The sequence below is a fragment of the Periplaneta americana genome, chromosome 5 (genome assembly GCF_040183065.1).
Source record: "Periplaneta americana isolate PAMFEO1 chromosome 5, P.americana_PAMFEO1_priV1, whole genome shotgun sequence".
Lineage (NCBI taxonomy): Eukaryota > Metazoa > Arthropoda > Insecta > Blattodea > Blattidae > Periplaneta > Periplaneta americana.
The window spans coordinates 17507260-17531241 of NC_091121.1; the positions used below are offsets into that span (position 1 = coordinate 17507260).

Consider the following 23982-nt stretch of genomic DNA (forward strand, 5'->3'; position numbering starts at 1 on the left):
CGGAACAATTGTATAGTTTCACGCCCGCATCTTCCAGCCTTTTGCAAAACACTTTCGATTTATGTACCGACACATTGTCACTGAGCACCGCTGTTACCGGGCCGTAAGTCGGTATGTAGTCTCTAACCAGCTTATCAGCACACAACTTGCTAGAGATATTTCTTAAAGGGTAAATCTTTACAAATTTTGTGAAGACATCGTACGTAACAAATATGTACCTGTGTCCGAAGGACGATGTGGGCATTGGACCGTGTTCGTCCACTGCTACAAGTTCATTCTTTTTACCCCTGATAATGACCTGTGGTACATTGTCATACCTTACATTTAGAGGTTTCGCCCTCTGGCAGACCTCGCAACGAGATATTACCCTTCTAACCTTCTTTGACAGTTGCTTAATATAAAATGATTCTGACATAGTTAAAATGATCCTATCACTCCCAGAGTGACACATAGATAGGTGAAAGTTATTTATAAGTTCATTCTCCATACTCGCAGGTATGTATATCTTCCACTTCTGGATATCCCTACCATGCAATTTATACAAGATACCAGAGCGCAATCCATACACTTCATCTTTCACCTGTGAGATTTCCCTAGCTTTGTCCATTAAGGCCCTTATCGTGGAATCCTCCTGCTGCAAATCTGCAATTCTCCGAAATTTTCCCGTCAGAGCTCCATTCCTCGTGGAATCAATTTTCATCACGGCAATTTCGTACGCGGGGGCGGTGATAGTTTCCGGTAGCCCCGATTTGGAATTCAAACGAGAGAGACAATCACCAAAAATATTGTCTGCCCCCGGAATATGTCTAATCGTCACATCATGAGCCTAAATCTCGTGCACATATCTAGATATTCTAGAGTTCGTCAATTTGCATCTACTCAGAAAAGCTAGGCTTACATGGTCAGTAAATATGATGATCTGCCTATTAAAGATATACTGACGGAACTTCTGTAGTGCGAAGTACACAGCAGAAATCTCAAGTTCCGTGATTGATGCGTTGCTTTCGGTACGCGACAGTCCCCTAGAAGCTGTGGCAATCACATGTCGCTTATTATCTTCATCTGTCTGACATAGAATTGCTCCATATCCATATGAAGACGCATCAGTATAAATCTGAAAAGGTAGGCTGTCGTTAGGCCTTTCCAACAGAATTGAGTCGGCGAAAAGCAGTTTCGTTCGATCGAATGCTTCCTGCTCTGCCGACCCCCACCTGAAGGGTGTATCCTTCTTCAACAATGCTCTGAGTGGGGCTACATGCTTAGCATAATTGACGAGAAACCGATTCTGGTATTGTAGGATACCTAGATACCTACGAACCTGTTTCCGGTTCCGCGGCGGCGGGATCCTCGAAATGCTCTGAATTCTCTCTTGGTCCGGTCTAATTCCGTCAGACGAAATTACGTAACCCAGGAAAACTGTCTCAGCTTTAAAAAATGCTGTTTTCCCCAGCTTGACTGTCATACCAGCCTCTCTCAACTTAGTGAGTACAAAATCAATATCTCTAATGTGCCTATCAACATTATTGCCATATATAAGAAAATCGTCAATGTACTGTGCCAGAAAACCTTTCGTCGAATCACCAAAAATTATGTCAAGTGCTCTTAGTAGCGCAGATCCAGAACTCGCGATGCCGAATGGGCATCGGGTATACTGATAGACTTTCCCGTTATGTAGGAACGCTGTGAATTTTCTCGAGTCCTCGTCCAGCGGAATCTGCCAATACGAACTGGTCAAGTCTAAACTAGTGAATATAGAACAGTCACTGATACGGCCTAACAAAGTGTCCACTGACTCCGTCCTGAAATTATCTTTAACTGAAAACGAGTTAACGTGTCGGGCATCGATCGTTACTCTTAAGCTTCCATTGGGCTTCCTAACCCAGCACAATGCATTTACGTAAGGCGAGTCCGATACTTCTATAACTCCGTCTTTTAACATATCATTTATGACTTCGTCTGCCTGATCCCTTAAAGATAGGGGGATGGGTCTACATTTATGCCGAAATTCCTCCATTCCTACCACCTTAATTTTGTGTGTATACACCCTACACAGACCCGGCGCGTCTGAAAAGACATTTAAATGGCTACCTACAACATCCATTAAGAGTTTTCTTTCACTCTCACTCAGGCCGTGTGCCTGGTTAACTTTATCTCTCACTATTTCAAAAGTATCTGTCCCCCTATTGTTAGACGCGACTACCTGCCTAAGATCGCCAAGCGAAGTCTCATTACAATAGCTGGCCCTACCGCTAATGAGATTGCGTCCTATTTGTCTCGCCTGGACTAATTCGCCGATACACAACTCGCATTCTCCGCAGCCTACTTGACACACTCCCCTAGTTACCTCATTACCTTCCCACGGATTAACCTCTATAATTACATTCTTACAAATTTTTAGATGCTCTACGAAAAATAACTCTTCCTGTAATCCTATCTCTTCCGCGGTTCTTTCGTCTACCTCAGCTCGAGCGTTATTGCTACTGAATGGGACATGGCCTACACTGCCGTTACCTGCCGTAACCCCTAGTCTGTTTTCCCTGAAATCTAATAGCGCGTGCCATTCATAAAAGCTTTCTACTCCAATAATGATGTCGGTAGTCAACCTTTGTATCACAAGAAAAATAGCATTTAATTTCACGTCTCCGCACTCTAACTCGAACCATACTTGATATTTTACCTTTTCCTTCTTCTTGCTTAGGGCGCCTGCACAGTACAGTGAACATATGGGTAACGTTTGCAGTTTTATTCCTGAATCCCTAACCTTTTGAAAAAATTCCAAGCTGCATACGTTATTTGTGGAGCCCGAGTCCAACAACACACAACACTTTATCCCAAATATTTTAGCATCTATATAAGGCAATACATAAGTCCCATTATTTTCTAACTCTGGGTTAGTAATCTCGCTCTGTCTCTTCACGCTTACCGCGTTGGTGGATTCTTTTGACAGTGGCTTACTGCACTTAGCTACAGAAATCTCCGAACCCTTGAGACTTCTGTCTAGCAGTTTCCCGAGTATGATGCATTCGGTTCCACTGCTACCTCGTCTCTATTTCTACAATTTATAGGCTCCCGGCCCATATTCATTCTGACCGGACTTTGCTGACGTCCGTTCATGTCTCTATTCCTACTTTGTCCCACGTTACACGGTGTAGGGGGCCTATTGCACCCTTGTGAGGCCATTTCCTGTAGGACGTCTCGTCTGCCTCTCTCTTGCTCTTGTCTCCTCCAATCACCTCGATTTTGCGGTCCCCTGCTAAAATTAGGCTGCCAGAATCCCTGTCTGTAATTTCTGTTCCTAAGCCAGTGTGGTTGGGTTCTAAGCCTATTATTTCCATTTTCTTGTCTTCCCGTGTACCATCGTATGTGGTTAACCCTACGCACGGGACCAACACCTCCTCGATCGTTCCTCATCCTGTTATGACTACTCTGGTTATTCCTACTATTATTGTAAGGACCCCCAAAGGGCGGGTCAATCCTTCTCTCCCTGTTGGGACTTTTCCCTCCGTTATGGCCATTATGGTACCGACTATGTGCATTGTTGGGGCTCCTGTCACCACCCCAGTTACTCTGATTTTGGGCTCCTGTCCTTGGGGATGAAAAGGCCGTACTTGCCCCCTTCCCCGCTTTCTGGTCGGTGGGGCTTGAACCCTTTCCTTTACCATGTTCGTAATCTGCCTATCCACTACATTCATAGTGCGTGGCGTCCGAACCGTCCAGCGCAGTCAATAGATCTATTGTTTCCCCGAAGTCTCGGGGCCCTGCTACGATCAGATTATATCTTATGTTCTCGGGATACTGCGAAATCACAGTTTGGATCAGCTCTGAATCCGGTATTGGCGGATTGAGGCTTTTCCCTTTCTTAACCAGTTCAAGAAAATAATCTATCATAGAGACGCCTCTTCCCGCGTCAAACCTGCTCTGATTAATTTCCTTCCTAATTCTTTGTTGTTGTCTTTGTCCCCAGTATCTCTCCGAAAATTTTTCTCTGAATTCCTCATAAGTGACATTATCCCCTAGGGCCACTAGCGCCCAGTTGAGCGGTCGGCTCTTTAGGCTCTTTCGTACGACAGTCATTTTTAAGTCATCCGGCACCCCTCTTACTCTAAAGTACGTTTCTAGCTCACTTATGTAGTTATGTGGGTTTGAAAATTCAACCTCATCAAAAATAGGGTAACCAATCTCATTCAAAATGTGAGTGGGGTACTGGGGATGGCCTAAATATGCCTTGTCGTTTACATTCATCAACTCACTACGCACATCATCACGTGAGGTCTGACATTCCTCACTGACACTATTGTTGACATGTCTTACATTTATGTTACTACCTGATGCCGGGCTCTCACTTGTGCCCTCTTGTCTAGAAACTGCACGGTCCGAGCTGCTATGTCCGCTTAAATTTGCGGGACTACCCCCATTTAGTACGTCGTTTATTGAGTTTAATTTACTTCTTAATTCTTCCAAACATTCGTTATCCGCCCTTTCTTTATTCTTTATGGCTCGCTTGAGACCGTCCACTTCCTGATCCATCTCACCTATTTTCTCTTCCACCGAATTCTGAATTTCTCGAACCTTCTCCACTATCGCTTCCTCAACAGCTGATTTTAGATCGCTATTCTCTCTCGTAGCGCTATCTCTAACTCTAACTTCTAAATCCTTCATACTTTCTGACATCCTATCCATAGCTATCTTCAATTGGTTCTCCATTCCGATCCCATTCTCGGCTAGTTTCCCCTCTAGCTTCTCTATTTTGTCCTCCATCTTGTTTCCTCTTTCCGCTAATTTCGCAATATGATCTCTAATCTCCCTCGAACTTTCCCCCAATCTATTTTCCATTTGTTTTATTTGTTCTCTACTTTCCCTCAGAATCTGCTCTCTACTTTCCCTTGAGTTATTCTCTAATTTGGTTTCCATTTGTTTTATTTGTTCTTTACTTTCCCTCAGAATCTGCTCTCTACTTTCCCTCGAGTTATTCTCTAATTTAGTTTCCATTTGTTTTATTTGTTCTTTACTTTCCCTCAGAATCTGCTCTCTACTTTCCCTTGAGTTATTCTCTAATTTAGTTTCCATTTGTTTCATTTGTTCTCTACTTTCCCTTGAATTGTTGTCTAATTTATTTTCCATGAATTGTCTCATCTGCTCCCATAACTGTTCTAGCGTCATTTCCCCTTTGCCACTGTCTCTACTCTGTTGCTTTTCCACCATTCGCTCTCCCTCTATTTCTTGTCCTGCGTTATTCTCGACCTCCTCCCTAATTTCCATAATTTCCTCGTCCTTCCTTTGCTCCATGGTTCCCTTGTTTCTATTTCCTCGTCTTTCTCGTATTTTCCTAACTACCTTACTCCTATGGCTACGTAGTATCATCTATATGCTACTCTGTCATCTATCCGACGCTTGCTTTCCCAATAATAATCTAACTAGGCCTGTATTTGCACTCGACTCACTTCCAACAAATTACGCAATACACTCATTTCACTCTTTCCCCCAAAATATCACACACAAAAAAAAATACATATATATATACACCCGAAATATCACACCAGAAATTGAAACATACACTTTATAATTATTCCCCCAAAATATCATATACATATATACACATTTATACGTCTTCTATTCATACTTGCCACCGCCTCTCCGAGTCGCCTTCTCTGGTGGTCCCCGTGTTGTCTTCTCTAGTGTTGTCGTGATGTCGCGATGGCTTGGTTTTGTTCCCGCCTTCCAGCGTCGTTCCTCGGCTATGCAGGGCTGAACTGCTCCGTCCGGTCCTCCTCGTTGTTTGGTGCTGTGTTCGCACCCGGGGCCGGTCACTGGAACAGCTGTCTTCCTTCGAGCCCCACGTTGGAAAGCGCCATTTGAGGGTGGGTGCGTCTCGATGTTGCGTGAGATTCACTCAGGGTAGCCGAGGTACGGTTGTGGTGTAGGTTGATGTCGGGAATAATCCCAAGCCGGCTACTTATATAAAAGGCAGTGCAAATTCCAAAACTATAAGTTTATTGTCGTATTCACTTGGTAAACCCTAGAGTATGTATTTCCGGCTGATTTATACTTCAATCGTTGGTCGCAATTCTGTATCGACTCAGTTGCAGCTCTGAATAAGCTCTATCCGATACCATAAATTCAATACTCTGTCCCGTACACTACGATCGAAGCTCCTAAACGTTGGCGAGTAGTATCGCCGATGACAAAGTTCAATCTATCGAGTCTTCGCCTGAAGAAAGACTATTAAGTTGGGCCGCCGACACAAAAAAAAAAAGATGTCGCGCCGTCTACTCGAAGAAAAGTAGTTATCCTATCGACACGAAACGAAGTAGTTATTCTGCCCTGTATGTAGGGCCGCCGACACGATGAGATCTTGTGCTTGTGCCCTGTATGTAGGGCCGCCGACACGATGAGATCTTGTGCTTGTGCCCTGTATGTAGGGCCGCCGACACGATGTGAAGTTGTTTTTCTGATCTCCGCTCCCCGTCACCCTTATTTATAAAAACCTATCCTATGCTAAAACTAACTATCCTATTGGTTAAAAACTACGTCACTAACTGGCCTAAAATCTATTCCCTATTGGTCCAAAGTGACCTCATAAGCTGGACCAAGATCTCTTCTTATTGGGCGCGAAATATGTCATCTCTAAATTTAGACTTTGGATTTCCCATAACCTCAAATTAGTTTGTATATCTCACAAGAATACCCGTTCTTTGGAAAACCCAAGCTTGGCAGTATCTTTCCCACGGGTCAAGTCCGACTTCGGCTTTTATGCTTCATCGAGTCTCTATACGAAACCCCGCTCAAGGTGGCCCTAAATCTGTCCGATGCTGACAAGTGACGAAACACCTGTGTGGGGAAGCTAATTCTAATGAAGTCGCCAGAACATCCCCGCGAATACATGTAATAGAAATATGGAGATATCACTTCGCTAATAAATCGGTCTCTCCCTCTCCTAATTACTGCTTCACTTTATAGATCTCTTGGATATGGAACAACAAGTTTTGATGGTGAAATCATTGCAATAAATGAGTGTCTCAGGAATCTTCTATGCCACATCAATAAATTTAAGAATGCAGACTCCAAAGCAGCTATTCTATCAATCGTCTCTAAACACACACCTTCATCTCAAACAGCAGAAATAATTAAAATGCTCTCTCTATTATTATCACTCAATAAAAGAATTGTATTCCAATGGATACCATCCCATTGTGGAATCCTGGGAAACGAGAATGCGGATGCTTTAGCAAAGAAGGGCAGCGCTGCTACTTACAGACCTGTTACTAAATCTACATATTACTCTGTAAAAAGATTTATTAAATCTACATACTTAGACTTCAACAAACAAAATTTGATAACTCAATCCCAAGGGAAAAAATGGAACTCCCTGCATCAAAATCCACAGTTAATTCCCGATTTACCACGAAAATCGTCTGTAGCTGCATTTAGATTGGCAACAGGCCATGATTGTTTGGCCAAACACCTGCATAGAATTGGAATATATCAGTCCTTTAACTGCCCATTGTGCAACTCAAACCAAGAAATGGATTCGGAACACCTCAAAATCTGTGCTTCAGTGGCTAGTCATGATAGTGAAAAAGTAAAAGTGAATCTTTGCCAATCATGGTTTTTACATTTGAATGAAGTCAACTTCATTTTGCATAAATGCATATTTCGAGGATTTTTCCCTTTTAAGTGCATATATATTTTTATTTTGCATATCTAAATGCATATATTAACATCTTTTCTTGTTTTGCCCGATTTATTATTTAATCCCAAAATTTCTCTGATAAAAATAACAATAATTTCCAAAATATAAAAATTATGTCATAAATAAAATTATTTAATTACTTTTGAGGATAGGAAATTCCTGCAACCGCAATGAATGCTTGTCACCAGTGTATAAGTCAAGTCATTTTCCACTTTAACATAGGCTAGCTACTGCCCTGTGTACATACTAGCCGTATAAGTGTAGTTTTTCAAGAGCCAGGGCGAAAACACACATCGCCTAGATGTCATTCACACTTTTACCACTTTTTACTCCGATTTCATACAACTAAAATGTTCCAGTAAATCTCGTACCATACCATTAACCAAATACGTGGTTCAAAAGAACCATACCAGTACTTATTTTGTAGCTTTTGTATCTCGAATTTCAGTGACCACAAACCAGTTACTCTCTTTTTATGAAAGTACTTATCATAAATAAAACTACATATGGTAGATTATCAGAAGACCCATTCTTGAATTCTTAAATCAATCATACTTTAGTTTTCGAGAAAAATAAACAATCATCATGCAATTCAACAGTGCAAACAGAAAGTGAAATTCTGAACCACAGTCAACTGGATGCCTGTGTGTGAAGAAGAAGAAGAAGAAGAAGAAGAAGAAGAAGAAGAAGAAGAAGAAGAAGAAGAAGAAGAACAGCAGCAGCAGCAGCAGCAGTAGACTAATGTATGCTGCAACATCTCAACCATTTTCAGAAGCCTCATAGAAAGAATAATTAAGCACATTATCATCTGCAATAAAGAGATATATTTCCTTTTAAATCGTGTATCTTTCCCTACTAATTAACGAACAAAGAATCTATTTAAAGAATAAAATATATAGCGCAGGTCCCGACTATTGTTCAATTTCTTTTAAACTTAGTCACACGCAGCCAAATAGTGTGGGAAAAAAAAATCAGATCAGCATAAAAGAAGGCGAATTTACAAAAAATTAATATGGAATTCTACTTTTCTTAATAAACATCCTTAATTTATAATGAATTATAATTAAATTGATGTGCTGTCTTACATTTTTGGGATTCTGTGCTTCAGTGGCTGGCCATGATAATATCTTTGAAAAATATTGGAGTGCAAGAGGTCAAATGACTTTATTGTCAAACGCCTGGCATTAGAAAATAACAAACAACAACATTTTTGGGATAATAATAATTCCTTTTGTGAGCAATGCAGAAAACGAAAGTGAGCAGTAAATGATTTCATTGTGTAGTTTTTATGTCCAAAATAAACTACAAACAGGAATATCATTGGTAACATGAAGATTTACACTGTTATAAAATGCGTACAACATAATAATGAGAAAGTACATGTCAATTCCACGACATTAGTTTTTTTAAATAAGAAAATACAAACAAGGGAAATGAAGTTTTGGTATTATTATGAAGAAAAATAAGCTTTCGACTACGAAAATAAAAACTGTGTGTTCTATGCAAAATATTACTTATAAATTATACTAATTCATGGAAAAAGAAACACAGTATCTTAAAACCTATCATCTTGATCAAAATTATAATTTCGAAGGTCTATAAACACTTCAAACAACTTAAAATGCATCACTGTAAAGCAAGTGCTTTTAAAATCTGAAAAGTGAAGTTGTGATCAAAGCAGATGGGTCATTATGGATTCTAACTGCTTATCCTATACACAGATAAACTAATTAATTTCTTATGTCTTTACATTTTACACTGAAGTGCCAGAAATCACTGACAGAACAAATAATGGACTGAAAACGAAAATATAATATACACCAGGGATCGTCAGCACAGAGCACGCTGGGGCTAGTCTCTCTAACCCGCGGAAAACACAGTGCACTATAGTGCACTCCGTAGCTGCTAGCGGGTATGCTCTCTATCTCTCCCTGGTGCACGACAGTGCACACGGGATGGCACCGCGTACACTTTGCGCATTTCAGCGAATGCTGACGACAACTGATATACACTATTTTTAAAAGTAAATATAAGGAAAATATAACTAAGAAAAAATAATATTGCTTTCTAATATCACAGGCAAAGAAGAGACCAATAATTTTGTCCAAAATAAGTGATTAACTGCCCCTACTGCTCCAGAGCTCTTTACTGGTTTTCCTATAGATGTTAGATTTAGAAATCATAATAAATTCCAGGCAGCTTGGACTGAAACATCAGTTATGAGAGAGACTAAATTTCTTATTAAGAGCCAGAGCATGACTTCAGTTGAATTAAATTATGGTTTATTTAACGACGCTCGCAACTGCAGAGGTCATATCAGCGTCGTCAGATGTGCCAGAATTTTGCCCCACAGGAGTTCTTTTACATGCCAGTAAATATACTGATGTGAGCCTGTCGCATTTAAACACACTTAAATGCCATCGATCTTGGCTGGGTTCGAACCAGCAACCTCGAGCATAGAAGGCCACCACTATACCAACTACGCTACTGAGGGCGACATTTCAGTTGATCTTTTCTATCATTAATCAGTATCATTTTTAAACTATTCAAGCAGGACACATACAAAATTACCATCACTCCACTAGCAAACATGGGACATAATTCTTGGTAGAAAAGCAGGTGAAGTTATATTTTTATTAACACATTAATAAATAACACTCTGTATTTCATAGAGGTTAGTGGAAATGATCCACACGCAGACATAACTGGCACCTTCTTAAAAAGCATACCCACCTCAGAAAATGCTACTTCCAGCAAAGACCATGCATACAAATTGGACTTCACCCCCTTCTCGTAGTAAAAATCCAAAAGCTCTGAGTCATGTTCACCAAGGACATTCTCCACCATGGACAGAACATTGATTGGGGGGAATGGGAAGTACTCGAACCAGTGCTGACACCAATTCCCTGAAATAAGAAGCCAACCCAACTAAAGTGATGACTCAGTCAAGAGTAATCTGCTCAGAATGGAGAGCATTTCTGAAATCTAGTTTCCAGTATGTTTCAAGAATAATAGTGCTTTAGATTGATTGTAAAGATTTATACTAAAACAAACAAGCATGAGACACAGGAATTCAATATCATCTGAACAACTCGGCATACATTCTCGACCCCACCATCAGATTTGGGACACATGCAGATCAACCGCACGAGGTGGACAGTGAAAAGAAACGGATCTATGAACCAACAATCCCGTTATATAAAGATAAATATAGCCTGTCCCACATTGATGTAATAGGTCTGATGGTGGGAGCACGAGGTACCATACCCTCCTTCTTTGCCAACAAATGTAAAAACCTGGGGCTAACACACAGCATTGTGAAGGAAATAGCCATTAGTGCCTTCAAAGGATCGGTGCAGATATTGAGAAATCATTTGTATGGGAGCGATAATGGAAATTTCAAGTTATCTTAACCAATGGCTGTTCATTGGTTTCGATATCAATGCCAATAAATCCGTACTATTATTTTTCTCGTATATGGCATTCAAATCATTCTAACCTATCTGATGATATTTTTTTTCCCCCCTTTCTTAACTGTAAATGAGCACAAACGCTACTTAGGTGTAAATTTTTCTGACATTTTGTATATTCAATTCCCTAACCGTTTCAAATGTATATCATTTTACCTTTTAGGTGTGTTTCCAAATTATATGTAATACGCTTTGTCAAATCTGGCAACCTTTTCATAAGGGAAGCTAAATTTATTTATTTATGCTATTTTCTACCCAGAGCACATAAGTACATGGACAAAGGGGAAATCACCACGTGATGCTATTTTAGATTTATTGCCATCCCAATTTCTTCTATATTTGAAGAACTTTCATGACATAAATGGTACATAAAAGGGGTAAGTTATATATTTTAATTGCTTAGTGCTTTGAAAAAGCGGGAACACCCACACAAAATAGACTGGGTCTAAGACCAGTGTCTAGGTTTGTTCGTAAAAGAAAACAGCTTGATAAAATCAAGTCAAAATAATCTACAACAAAAATACCGTACATACACGAATGTTCCGCGCATATTTTTTTCCGGAATTTAGGTAAGAAAAACTGGGGTGCGTGCATTATTTCAAATAAGGTTGGTACCAATCAATGGGAAGATGACGACGACAACAATGATCCTTCTGCTAGTGATGACGATGAAAGTGATAATGGATAGAGGTAAGGGAGTATGCAATTATTGAATTAAAAATTTTATTGCACATATTAACATTAAATTGATAAAAAATTGTAATTCGCTTTTTTTTTTTGTTATTGTAGGTAGAGTCCCAGATACTTCTACAATAGTATGTGAAGAATATGATGCGTTTCTTAAAACAAATTGATGTATTATTTTGTTTTGGAGGTATATCGTTATGTAAGATTAATTTCTTGTAAATAAAATACAAATTATTTATTTTTATTTATTTATTTATTTAATAATAACATATACATAAAAACGTTACATTAAAATACCCCGAAAGAGCAAAGCTCGTGTTCGGGGACAGTTCCGTTACATAGATACACATACTTTGTAGACAAAATACTTAAGAAAAAAGCTCACATAAAGATTGTAATAAAATTAGTAAATAATAATACTAATAATAACTGAGTGAAAAAAGAGACGATGTTTAGATTGATGGATTAATATTAAATTATTATTAGTAGTATAATTAGTGCAGGTCATGTTGATATAGTAACCAAGATAAAATAGAAAAATACACTTAGGATAGAAATAAACTTGTTTTACAATACATGGTACATAATATATATACAGGGAAGTCTGTCATATAAATTTTTTAATTCTGGATCTGAAAATTTCATTGCTTAAAGTAGTCAATTCTGGATGAAATTTTATTATCGAATTATATAGCCGTGGACCATAATTTGTACTGTGTAGTAAAGCAGCAGATGTGAAATATTTAGGTTCAACTAATTTAAGAATTTCATTTCGTCTCGTATTATGAGCATGTGGCTGAGCTACAAATTTCGTTCTATTTTTATGATAGAATTTCATTAAAGAGTATTCATAAATTTGGTCAATTCTAAAAACATTCAATTCAGAATGGATCAAATTTGTAGCCAAATATAATCAATACAGTTAAAACTAGCAGATTGAGGTGGGCAGCACATGTAATACACATGGACCCAAGTGAACCTTGCAAAAACATTGTAATAACAAATCCGGGAGGTCAGAGAAGACGAGGTCGACCGCACTTGCAGTGGATTGATGGAGTGGAAGAGGATGCCAGAAAGTTGGGGTGCAAGAATTAGAAGGCTGCTACACAAGATAGAGACGGATGGTGACAGTTACTAAGGGAGGCCCAGGCCCACCAAGGGCTGTAGCGCCAATGATGATGATGATGAAAATTAGGATGCACAGATTATTTGATGGTGTGGAGCATTTACATATATACGGTAATTTAATCTACAATATATACAAACAAAAATAAACTTATTTTCAATAGGATAAATAAATCATACACAAAAAAGATATTTTATATAATTCACACAATGAGGTGAGTAAAAGTAGAGAACACTGCTTGTATCTTTCCTATTTTGTGAAGAAATTATAGACAAAAGTTATAGAGGGGATGCTCAGGTCCCAAAACCTAATTTTTTGTCATTTATAAACTATTATTTTGTAAAAATTACTTCAAATTTATGATCCCAACATAGGCCTTCTTTATCATTCCTAACATGTGCTGAACTTTTACAAGTTATCCTTGTAGATTTTAAATAGTACTTGTGTTCTCTCCCCACAATAAGAAACAAACAGATATTCTGAACATTTAAAAGTCCCAGAATTATAATACAATGCAAGTACTTACAAATGATAGTGGTAACAGCTTCAAAACATACGAATGGATCATTCTGGAAAACTTTCACAAATGGGAACACAAATAGTGGCAAGAACTTCACCTCGGTAAAAAGTGATGACCAATGTGCCAGGCAGGACAGCAACCTGAAATAACAAAACAAAAATATGGTAAAAAGCATAAAAACTTAAAATTAATTCGACTAAGAAGCACATCAGTTTCAACTTCACTGAGAATCTGACGACAAAGATTAACACAAGACTAAACTCAAAGCATGAACAATTTTATTGTGCAACAAATAACAGAGAATGTGGTGGCTGATGAGGGTGTGGGAGAGCAATCAAATCTTGTAATGTCAATGCCAGATCATCAAAGACTGCAGAAGTACCAAAGGAGGTCACATCCTATATCAGCATGAGAGTAAAATTCAATAGATGTAAAAAATAATAAATCAATCTTCTTCATTTATCCAGCTGTTTGCCGACAACATAAAGTCCACTATAGTATATTCAGATGTTGTTTTTCACGAGAAATGAGGGGTATTTTGATCGGTGTTCATTATAGATGCCTGTTGCTAGTAGCCAGAGTTGGGGTGTAGTCAATATATATATACTGCAATATATATATACTTCTGCAACTGGTACTGATGATTTTAATTTACTTCTTTTGTGGTTTATGGATAGAAGAATGTGTTCCAGATCTTCATCATGATTATTACACCACAGACAAGTAGGATTATCAGAGATGTGAAATCGGTGTAGGTACAATTGAGTGACAATGTGACCTGTTCTGGCTCTTGTTAAAAATGTTTGAACATGTCTGGGCAAGTTTTTGCACCTTTCTAGGTCATTTGGTTTCTTTTGTACAGACTGTAAAATTTTTCCTTTGTCAGAAGAGAGCCAATTGTTGATCCATAGATTTGTAAAATGAGACTTTACTGAAGCAAAAGCACTGGATAGAGATATCACTTGAAGAGGTCTTGGTTGCAAATATGTTGCCAATTTTGCAATATTATCGACTTTCTCGTTTCCAGGTATACCACAATGACTTGTTCCACATCTTAAAGCTTCATTGCTCATGTAAGATTTATGGAATAAAATGAATGAATGAATGAATGAATGAATGAATGAATTAATTAATTAATTAATTAATTAATTAATTAATATCCATTGAAATGTTATTTCCCTTTGGAATTCTATTAGTTGTTTCTGAATTGGAATAATTCTATGTGCATATAGGTTTGGTACATACTTAATTATATTAAATATAGCCCCCTTGGAGTCGGTAACTATGCAAATAGATTTTTCAGAAATTTCAGTAACACACTGAAGAAATAATAAAGAGTTCAATAAATTTGGAAGCTACTATGCTTTCTAGCATATGTAAGGCACTTCAGATGAATATAGTAGGTTAAGAGGAAAAAATATGCTGTCACAATTACTATTGTTCTTATAGATAGAGACATTCGATTTTCACAAGTGATTTTTTCACGAATTTCAGAGAATTAAAATTGTTATAAGTATGGATAAGATTCGTTCTGTACACATGTTTTACGATCGCGATTTGTAGCAAATTTTGCTTGTATTTCTCGTTTTTGCAAATTGGAAATTTTTTGCATTAAATGCATTTCTTTTTTTACACATGTTACTGAATCGTGCATTCATTGGTCACAAAATTGCATTATTCTATCTTCGACAATGAAACATTCAAAATAAGTATGAAAATGGGTTTGTCTTTCATGTTTATGTGGAAAATATAACAGCTCAGCTGTGAAAAATGAAAATCTGTGTGTCGTGCACGAGCATTGCTTAAGTTTGTTATACACTAACACAATAAGAACAAATGTGTGAAAGATATTTACCACATTTTCAGCAAGAGTACACAACGAAGACTAGGGAACAACGTATTTTGACTTGAGTGTTTTATTATCATTTTTAGGTGATTTCCATGTTTAAATTAATTTTTCTTTTTCACAATTTGCATGTTTAAATAACTAATTTTTTCGTGATATACATTACTTTTTTACGAATTACAGTAGTTTTATTTACTAACTTTGATGTATTTTATTCACCGTTTCAAGTATTCCTACTTATTGGTCACATTCTACTTTTTTTTGGTATTCGATAATTTTATTGCTTATTACATTGGTATTTACGAAACTACAGTTCAAAAGTATTGGAAAGCACGACTGCTAATGGCTTCATTGCCAAATGCAAGGCACTAGACGACAACAACAACAACATTGATATTTACAGCATATCAAATATAGGACAATGCAAGATAATATATTAAATGATAAGCATCTGCTGACTTTTAGAGGACTCAAAAAAGGCAAGCAGAACCACTGCTGTAAACAGATGGCATATCCAAAACCACTTTTTCCATACCAGGAATGTTGAAAACATCTTGCCAACATTCAGAAATCAACTGTTCTTCGCAGTTTTAAAATACTTCGTTATGACATACAGTATAATGGCATAACATGAGAAACATGCAAGAACACCTCACGTGATTATGTTGACAAATACAAAAACGAACGAAATGGGAACCATTTCAAGTATGTCTGATTTCAATTAATAAATCACTCTCTATTAGATTTCGTACTAAATATCTCTAAAACCTGCCATCACCTACTGACAGCTGAAGGCATTTTCTTTACCTCTTGAGGTGCTTCAAAGCACTCCTGTTCTCCAATGGGTACTGCTCCTCCAGGCGTGCAAAGGCTGGGTGAATCTCCCGTTTGATCAGACTCATGTAAGCTGGCTGATTGCAAGGTAGTTCCAGTATAGTTCTCCAAATGAGACATCGGTAAGATTCTGGATATTCTCCAAACTCCTTCAAAATGGGCCGCAATCGATTCAAATCCAATGTTTCCTTTATCTGTATGAACATAACACAATTCAATATCATAACACACATTGCATGCAGCACTTTGAATCTACACTGCGATCTTTTAGTCAAGTAGAGCAGTCAGTACACCTGCAGAGCAGTTGATAGCACCTTATTTAGACTCTGTCAAGGACAAAGCTTATACCCTCCACCATTTTAATAAGGGTCGCAGATAATGGTCAGTAAAAAAATTATACAGTTCTTTTCGATATTAAACTTGGCTCTGATTCACTGGACGGTGTGACTTTTGGTGTTCCAAATAAGTACTTTAGTACAATTCTTGGCATCTTCAGTGCAGTCCCTACCCGGAAATCTGATTGAGGGACTATTTTACCTCTGGAGAATTTTACATTGAGGGACTCAATGACATTTCAATGAATACCTAGTCATTGTGGTATACCTGGAAACGAGAAAGTCGATAATATTGCAAAACAGGCAACATATTTGCAACCAACACCTCTTCAAGTGATATGTCTATCCAGTGCTTTTGCTTGAGTAAGGTCTCATTTTACAAACCTATGGATCAACAATTGGCTCTCTTCTGACAAAGGAAAAATTTTACAGTCTGTACAAAAGAAACCAAATGACCTGGAAATGTACAAAAACTTGCCCAGACATGTTCAAACATTTTTAACAAGAGTCAGAACAGGTCACATTGTCATTCAATTGTACCTACACCGATTTCACATCTCTGATAATCCTACTTGTCTGTGGTGTAATAATCATGATGAAGATCTGGAACACATTCTTCTATACTGTCCATCCATAAACCACAAAAGAAGTAAATTAAAATCATCAGTACCAGTTGCAGAAGACACAGCCCTGCAGTATATATTGATTACATCCCACCTCTGGCTACTAGCAACAGGCATCTATAATGAACACCGATCAAAATACTCCTCATTTCTCGTGAAAAATAACAACTGAATAGACTACAGTGGGCTATAGTGGACTCTCTGTTGTCAGCAAACAGCTGGATACATTAAGAAGATTGATTGATTGATTTGATTGATTATGGTCAGTGTTGGACTGTCTCTTCCAGTGTGCATATGTGTCGTGACAAAGTTGAAAATGTTTATGATAGAACAACAATGTTGCCAACCACAACAAATGTATTCATTATTGTAAATGGTTTCAGAGAATGATTCAACATCATGCCACTACCATCACTACTACTTATTACCACTACTATCACTAAAGTTTGCAATTAAATGCAGGTACTGTCATGTCAGCATCTGCAATAAATATTCTTAATACGCAACATATAGCTAATGAGGTCAAAACCCCATCAATTCTTAACAATGGTGAGAGTTTTAAACTTGTCGCTATAAAGCATAAAATCCGTAAACATACTGTGGGTGTTTTGATTTATAGTGTGCTTCAGACAGTATCTGAGAGATTAAAAATGAAATCTTTATTTGTCTCAAGATTTAGTTCCAAAGTCAATGGTAAAAACATAGAGCATTCAATAAGGAATCAACTTACTCTAAACTCTCCGGTAGTAACGAAATTAAAAACGAAATATCAAACTTATTCCTCTTTCCATATTTCGGTTGAGGAGAAAGATTCCCTTTCAATAAACAACACAGGAGTATTGCCAGTTGGGTGTCTTATCGCACCTTTCAATAGCAAACTAAAACTGGAGCAGCATTATGCTTCTACTACTAGAGAACCTGAGAAATCTAATGAAAAAGCCTCATAGTGTTACCATTGTTATACGATGTGTAATTCAAGCAATCATTTTAAAATATATTATCAAAACATCAGAGGTTTAAATGGTAAAATTGATTAATTTTTCGAAAATGTTGTTAATAATAATGATGTATTATCAGTTTGATGGAAACAGGGCTACAAGAGCTCGTTCATTATAATAATTTACTCCCAAACTATTATACTAATTTTCGTGGTGAAAAAAATTTGAGGATAAAACTCGAGGTGGTTGTGTCTTAATAGCTGTCAACATTCAGATATATGGAGTATATCAGAGACATGATTTAAAATCTATTAGTGAATGTGTAGTAGTAGTAGTAGTAGGTTTATTTTGCCTGGCAGAGTTAAGGCCATGAGGCCTTCTCTTCCACTCAACCAGGTTTCAATAATATACATGAAATACAAAATTTGATTACAAAATAACACAAAAGAAAATACCTTAGAAATTACATAAAATATAGTAGAAAATTACAATAGTCAAGATCAGTTACATAATATAAAATTACAAATAGTCAAGATCGGTTATGTAGTATATAAAATAAAGTAGAAAATTACACATAATCAAAGTCAGTTACATAACATAAGGGGAATATACACACTCACACACATACACACAAACACACAATTTATGACCTAAAATGCCCGAGATAAATACGACGATTAATTCACTTGAGATATATTATACAGTTAATATACTAATAGGATAATACATGTGGGTTACAAGACATAAAATGTTGATTAGCAAAGTCGTTCTAAATGGCATACAAACACAAATGATTAAGAAATATATCAAGATAATAAAAAAAAAAAGAAAAGAGAAAAAAAAAGAAGAAGACAGAGGAGAAAAAAATAACAACTTGGTCATTTAAGACTATTTAGAAACTTCCGCAAGAGTCTGTGTATGAATTCAGATCTCTATGGTAGATGAATTCAAGTTGTTAATTGGTAATCACTACTTCCCACCTGATACTGATGTTAATTATATTGGTGGGAAGTGGGTCTATAGAACTGTCAAATCATGAAAGGTTCAAATGTAGAAATATCCGTATAAGGAGTGTTAAACATTTGGTCTGCTGGTATTAAAACTTCATTTTTTCAGTAATGCTGTTCTATAACATTCCCTGCCTTTTCCCTCTTACTCTTCAAATTATCTTATATTCAAACCTTATTTATACGTAGTTCTAAGTTGTGCGTAATTTAAATCGTTTCCCTTCAACTATGTGCCACCTGGGTTCGTAAACTCACACTCACCTGCTTGTGCACTCTGAGGAGTTTCTCTTTTGTTGAATCTTTGTTTCTTTGCTGCACAGCTGGTTTCTTCTCGACCTCCACTTCTTGTACTTCCGGAGAGACTGCTTTTTCTGTAACTACTGGTTCTTCTGGTGACTTAGTGTCCAACAACTGACAGCTCCGGTAGATGTCCACCTCACCAGACTGCAGAATGCAGGCAATGTACTTCCCATTAGAGCTACATGTGAACCTACCTGAAAGCAAGAAATAATGTCGTTCTAAACAAGGAAGAAAGGGAGAGAGGCTTATTCAGAAGAGGACTCTTGCCACTTATAGTGAAGTACGAGACAGTTCGAAAAATAACTTTTATTTACTTTTAGCAGTGGTACGAGAAGAAGCAAGGAACTAGCGCCAACATAGTAGTGTAAAGTAATTCAATAGATATCCAGCTCTTACATTGCTAACAGTGTATTGCTGATTCGCGCCATGTAACAAGTACTGTAATGTATTTCAAAATGCTTTCCATCTTCAAGTACTCTGCCAACTGGGAAGTGCACGTAACAATTTTTCTTAATGTGTAAAGTACGAGTGCTGCTAAGGTCCATTGTCAAGTTCGTGACCAAACATCTGACTGAAAGAGGTGTAAGACAGAGATGAATATATGGTCGAAAGAATTATGAATTGTGCAGAAAATAGATGTAATGATTCGGGAAAATCGTATCTTTATACTAACAGAACTTCGCTTTGTTTTCCACAAATTTCACGCACTGTTCTGTATGAAACTGTGATGCACAATAAACTAGGGTATCAAAAGTTTTGTACCTGTGGATCTTTGAGATGCTTACAGACGACCTCTTTCTTTTATTTCTGAATTGATTTATTCTCTTTTTATCCATTGTTTTGTTGATTATAAGACTAAATTACCTTAGGAATAACACTGACTACAAGATAAAGATTACTTTTGAGAAAAAGTGATTGAAAATGTTTAAGCTTTCGTAAATTCCGTGAAGTTTTAATTTTAATTAAAAAAAACGTATTATTTTTCACCGATATTAAATCGAGTTGAAAATTGAGAACCAAATCACTTTCCAAATTTTTTAAATAGACTCGGTCTGAAAGACTTAAACATCTGACATTACTATGGCTGGACTGTTTAATTATTGTAAAATCATGTAAATATTCCAAACATTTTTCCAGCTACTTTCACCATATAAGTTTCAATTAATTCCCCATTAATGAACTGTTTTAGACATGGCCATGCATGCCTTACGAGAACCTGAGCGATGTCAAAAGATAAACCGTAACAGTAATTTATAAGGACTATGTTATCAGTATTTTGCTTTTTTGTCAGATACTGTAGATGTTGTTTCTTCCAACTGATTTTTTTTTTTTTTTTCAAATCCATTAATTGTTTTCAGCATTAACAACGTCAAATAACACTAAAATAATTCAGAATTCTCTTTTTCCAAGGCAAAATATGATATATCTTTCTTGCAGGTTTTCGTAAGCAAACATTTAAAGTTTGAACGACCGTATAAAACCATAATAATCACATTTCATAGCGACAAAGGAGTATATCTTTTAATCAGATCACACATTAAAATTAAAATTTAAACTTCATGAAATTTACGAAAGCTTAAATATTTTCAATCATATTTTGTCAGAACTAACTGAAATGCCCTTATACCCATTTGTTTCTGACTCCTTCAATTGTTTTGATTTGTACGGTACAGAACAACTGACACAAAGAGACCAGCACTGTAAATCACAGCCCCATATCTCGGCATTGGAGGGAAGTTTCAAAACACTTTTGGTTTGCAAACCACTAAATGCCCATCCATGCCATAAAATATAAACTATAAAGACACTAAACAAAATACATAAGATGCTCTCATTAGTACAACACAAAAACAGAATCAGGCTGATGCTAATTCACTAAGACAATTTGCATAATTTCCTCTCAGCTATGATGCATCCAGATTAGAGTAACATCCACAGAAACTATATTATCTTTCATGCTCTACAATTAAAAACTTCAAGTTATGCCTTCTCTAAAGAGATAATGAATGGTCTACCAGAGTCGCAATGCTGTTATTCCCAGCGTAACTCCTCCTCTTTGCTTACATCTTAGGAAGTCGAGGCTCTATAAAGTCTAGGTAGGTAGTATCGTTCGCCATTTTTGTTCTTTCGTTGCCGAGCTACCAGACGAGGGATCTATTTGCCACACCGTTTAACATTATCATGTCAGAGCTCCTATGATAATAAATCAAATGCACTGTAATTCAGCAAATAATTGAGCGGCAAATAACGTCCACATGTGCTTTCTGTGAACGCCAACGAAAGAGCCAAAATGGCAGGCGATTATATATAAGTATTTATCCAGCCTTAGGAAATGCTTAACATCATCAGCGAATCACAAGATGCACACGTTTAAATGTAGCCGACCTGCAACGTGATTGGCTGCCGGAAATTAGAGTGATGGGACTATAGTACAGACAGGCTACATAAACTCACGATATTTACCAGGTTAGAATATGTATAATTATTCAAATTTAGCACACTGCATTAGTTGTAATTTACTTACTAATGCTGGTCAGAGCTGTAGCAGTTCTCAGAAACGAAGAAGATTCGATGTCCAAGAAATGGAGATTGCAGTGCGAGGAAAGAAGACCCAGAACCTGCAATGGTGAAGCTCTAGTTATCACGAGTTTTACACAGAGTCCATATCTACTCCATTCTAAACTATGTCAGTGCGTTTAACAAGGGTGTTTAAAGTAAGCAGATTGGGTAAGGCTTGGCTAGATTGAATTTGTTTGTGTCACATACAAAACAAACATCATTCAGATGTCTATGAAGGACAGCCTTCTATGTAGAATAAAGCTAAGACTGACAACTCGATTTACTCACTTTGTTTGCGCCCCCATCAAACAACTGGGGCAGGAACTCGATATGCCTTACACCAGACACGTTTTCAGGCAATTTTATCACTTTCTCCACGGTCCAGCCATCCAGTGAGAACACAACCAACACCGGAGAATGTCCTCCTATCACCATGGCTCTACCATTCCTGTCCAACAAAACAATCTCAATTCAAATCTAAATTCATGAAATGATCAAATTTAACAAAATCGGCATTAGTAATGCCTAAAAATGTAAATAAAACTGAAATTATACCAATCTTTGACAACGAAACTATGCACACTGAATCATTTTGTAAAACATCTTTATTTTTTTTTTTAATTGGTATAACTGGAAATTTGTTCCAGCATCTTATGGATGAAAAGCAGTAAATAAATAACGTAAGTATGTTTTTTTCTTGCAGTGGTTATGGGACCAATTTAACTGGGATTAGTTTCTGCTTCAGCTGCCTCAGTGCACATTCGTTAGTCACTAAGCAACCTAGTATAGGAAATCCAGGAAAGAACATGTTCTTCGAAAGGAGAATACGAAAAAAGATGCTCAAATATATTCCTCCTGGCCAAAGAAATGCAGGCTGACCAACATGACAATGAACTGAGACCACAATAGACCAATGTGATCTAACATTGAACTGGGGTAAACGGACTTCTGACCAGGCACTGCCATATGAATAACCACCTATATATATATATATATATATATATATATATATATATATATATATATATAATATTATATTGGACCTTAATGTTGACCCAACTTGCAGGAAGTGTGGGATGGAGGTGGAGTCATCACCTCACAATTTGGTGGATCATCCAGTTCTAAGTCAAATCTGGCATCGTTACCTCAAGAAACACATAATGTTCAGGAAATTAAACCCAATTGCATCACAAAGATGACAACACACTGTGGTCTCCCGAGTTAATTTCCAGTTTATGAGGTGCACAGTTGGCCACTTGTACCTAAGTAGTCTACATCCTTAATTCAAAACAAGAGGAAGAATATTCGACTGGGTGAAAAAGCTGAACAGGTTTTCTTTACCAAAAAAAAAATATATATATATATAGGCATTTATATATCGTCCATTTCATTCCAAATAGGAAATAGTAGTTCAAGACATACGAAAATAACCTGTTCAAACGAAAAGAGAAGTGAAACAAGAGTTACTTGCCTTGTGAAGGCTATAGTTTTCAGGTGATGTGTCTTCCATGTTTCAGGCAATATCTGCTTAATACAGTCAAAAGAGTCGAATTCCCAGATGTGAATGGCGTCATCTTGAAAGCAGGCTAGTATATTATCTGTGACTGGCATGAAGATAACCTGCAAAGAGAAAAAACGCCAGTCACTGCCAACACAGCTTAGGTGAACCATTACTGTTCCAATCTGATAATGTGTGCACTATCATTATTCAGTCGCAGCATTATCTTGAAACCTGGGATAAAAGTAATGCACAAGGGTTTTGAGATGACATGCAGCGTAATTTTAAACTAATTAAATCATTGGTAGAGAATGTAAATGAACATTTTATTATGTTGTTGTTGTTTTATAATGCCAGGCGTTTGACAATAAAGTCATTTAATCTCTTGCACTCCAATATTTTTCAAAGATATTATCATGGTCAGCCACTGAAGCACAGATTTTGAGGTGTTCCGAATCCATTTCTTGATTTGAGTTGCACAATGGGCAGTTAGGGGACTGATATATTCCAATTCTATGCAGGTATTTGCCAAACAATCATGGCCTGTTG

General features: G+C 37.1%; 1 protein-coding gene across 4 annotated transcripts in view; it reads right to left on the reverse strand.

Moving 5' to 3' along the window:
• Positions 1 to 23982, reverse strand: part of LOC138699490 (TBC1 domain family member 31) — a 90819-nt gene that overhangs the window by 51892 nt on the left and 14945 nt on the right. For all 4 annotated transcript variants that reach the window (XM_069825417.1, XM_069825414.1, XM_069825416.1 and 1 more), the window contains exons 6-12: positions 23407 to 23555; positions 22224 to 22383; positions 21901 to 21994; positions 19338 to 19570; positions 16147 to 16367; positions 13500 to 13633; positions 10424 to 10596 (exon numbers count right to left, since the gene is read on the reverse strand). In XM_069825417.1, coding sequence (XP_069681518.1) covers positions 10424 to 10596; positions 13500 to 13633; positions 16147 to 16367; positions 19338 to 19570; positions 21901 to 21994; positions 22224 to 22383; positions 23407 to 23555 — 1164 coding nt within the window. The remainder of the gene's footprint in view (positions 1 to 10423; positions 10597 to 13499; positions 13634 to 16146; positions 16368 to 19337; positions 19571 to 21900; positions 21995 to 22223; positions 22384 to 23406; positions 23556 to 23982) is intronic.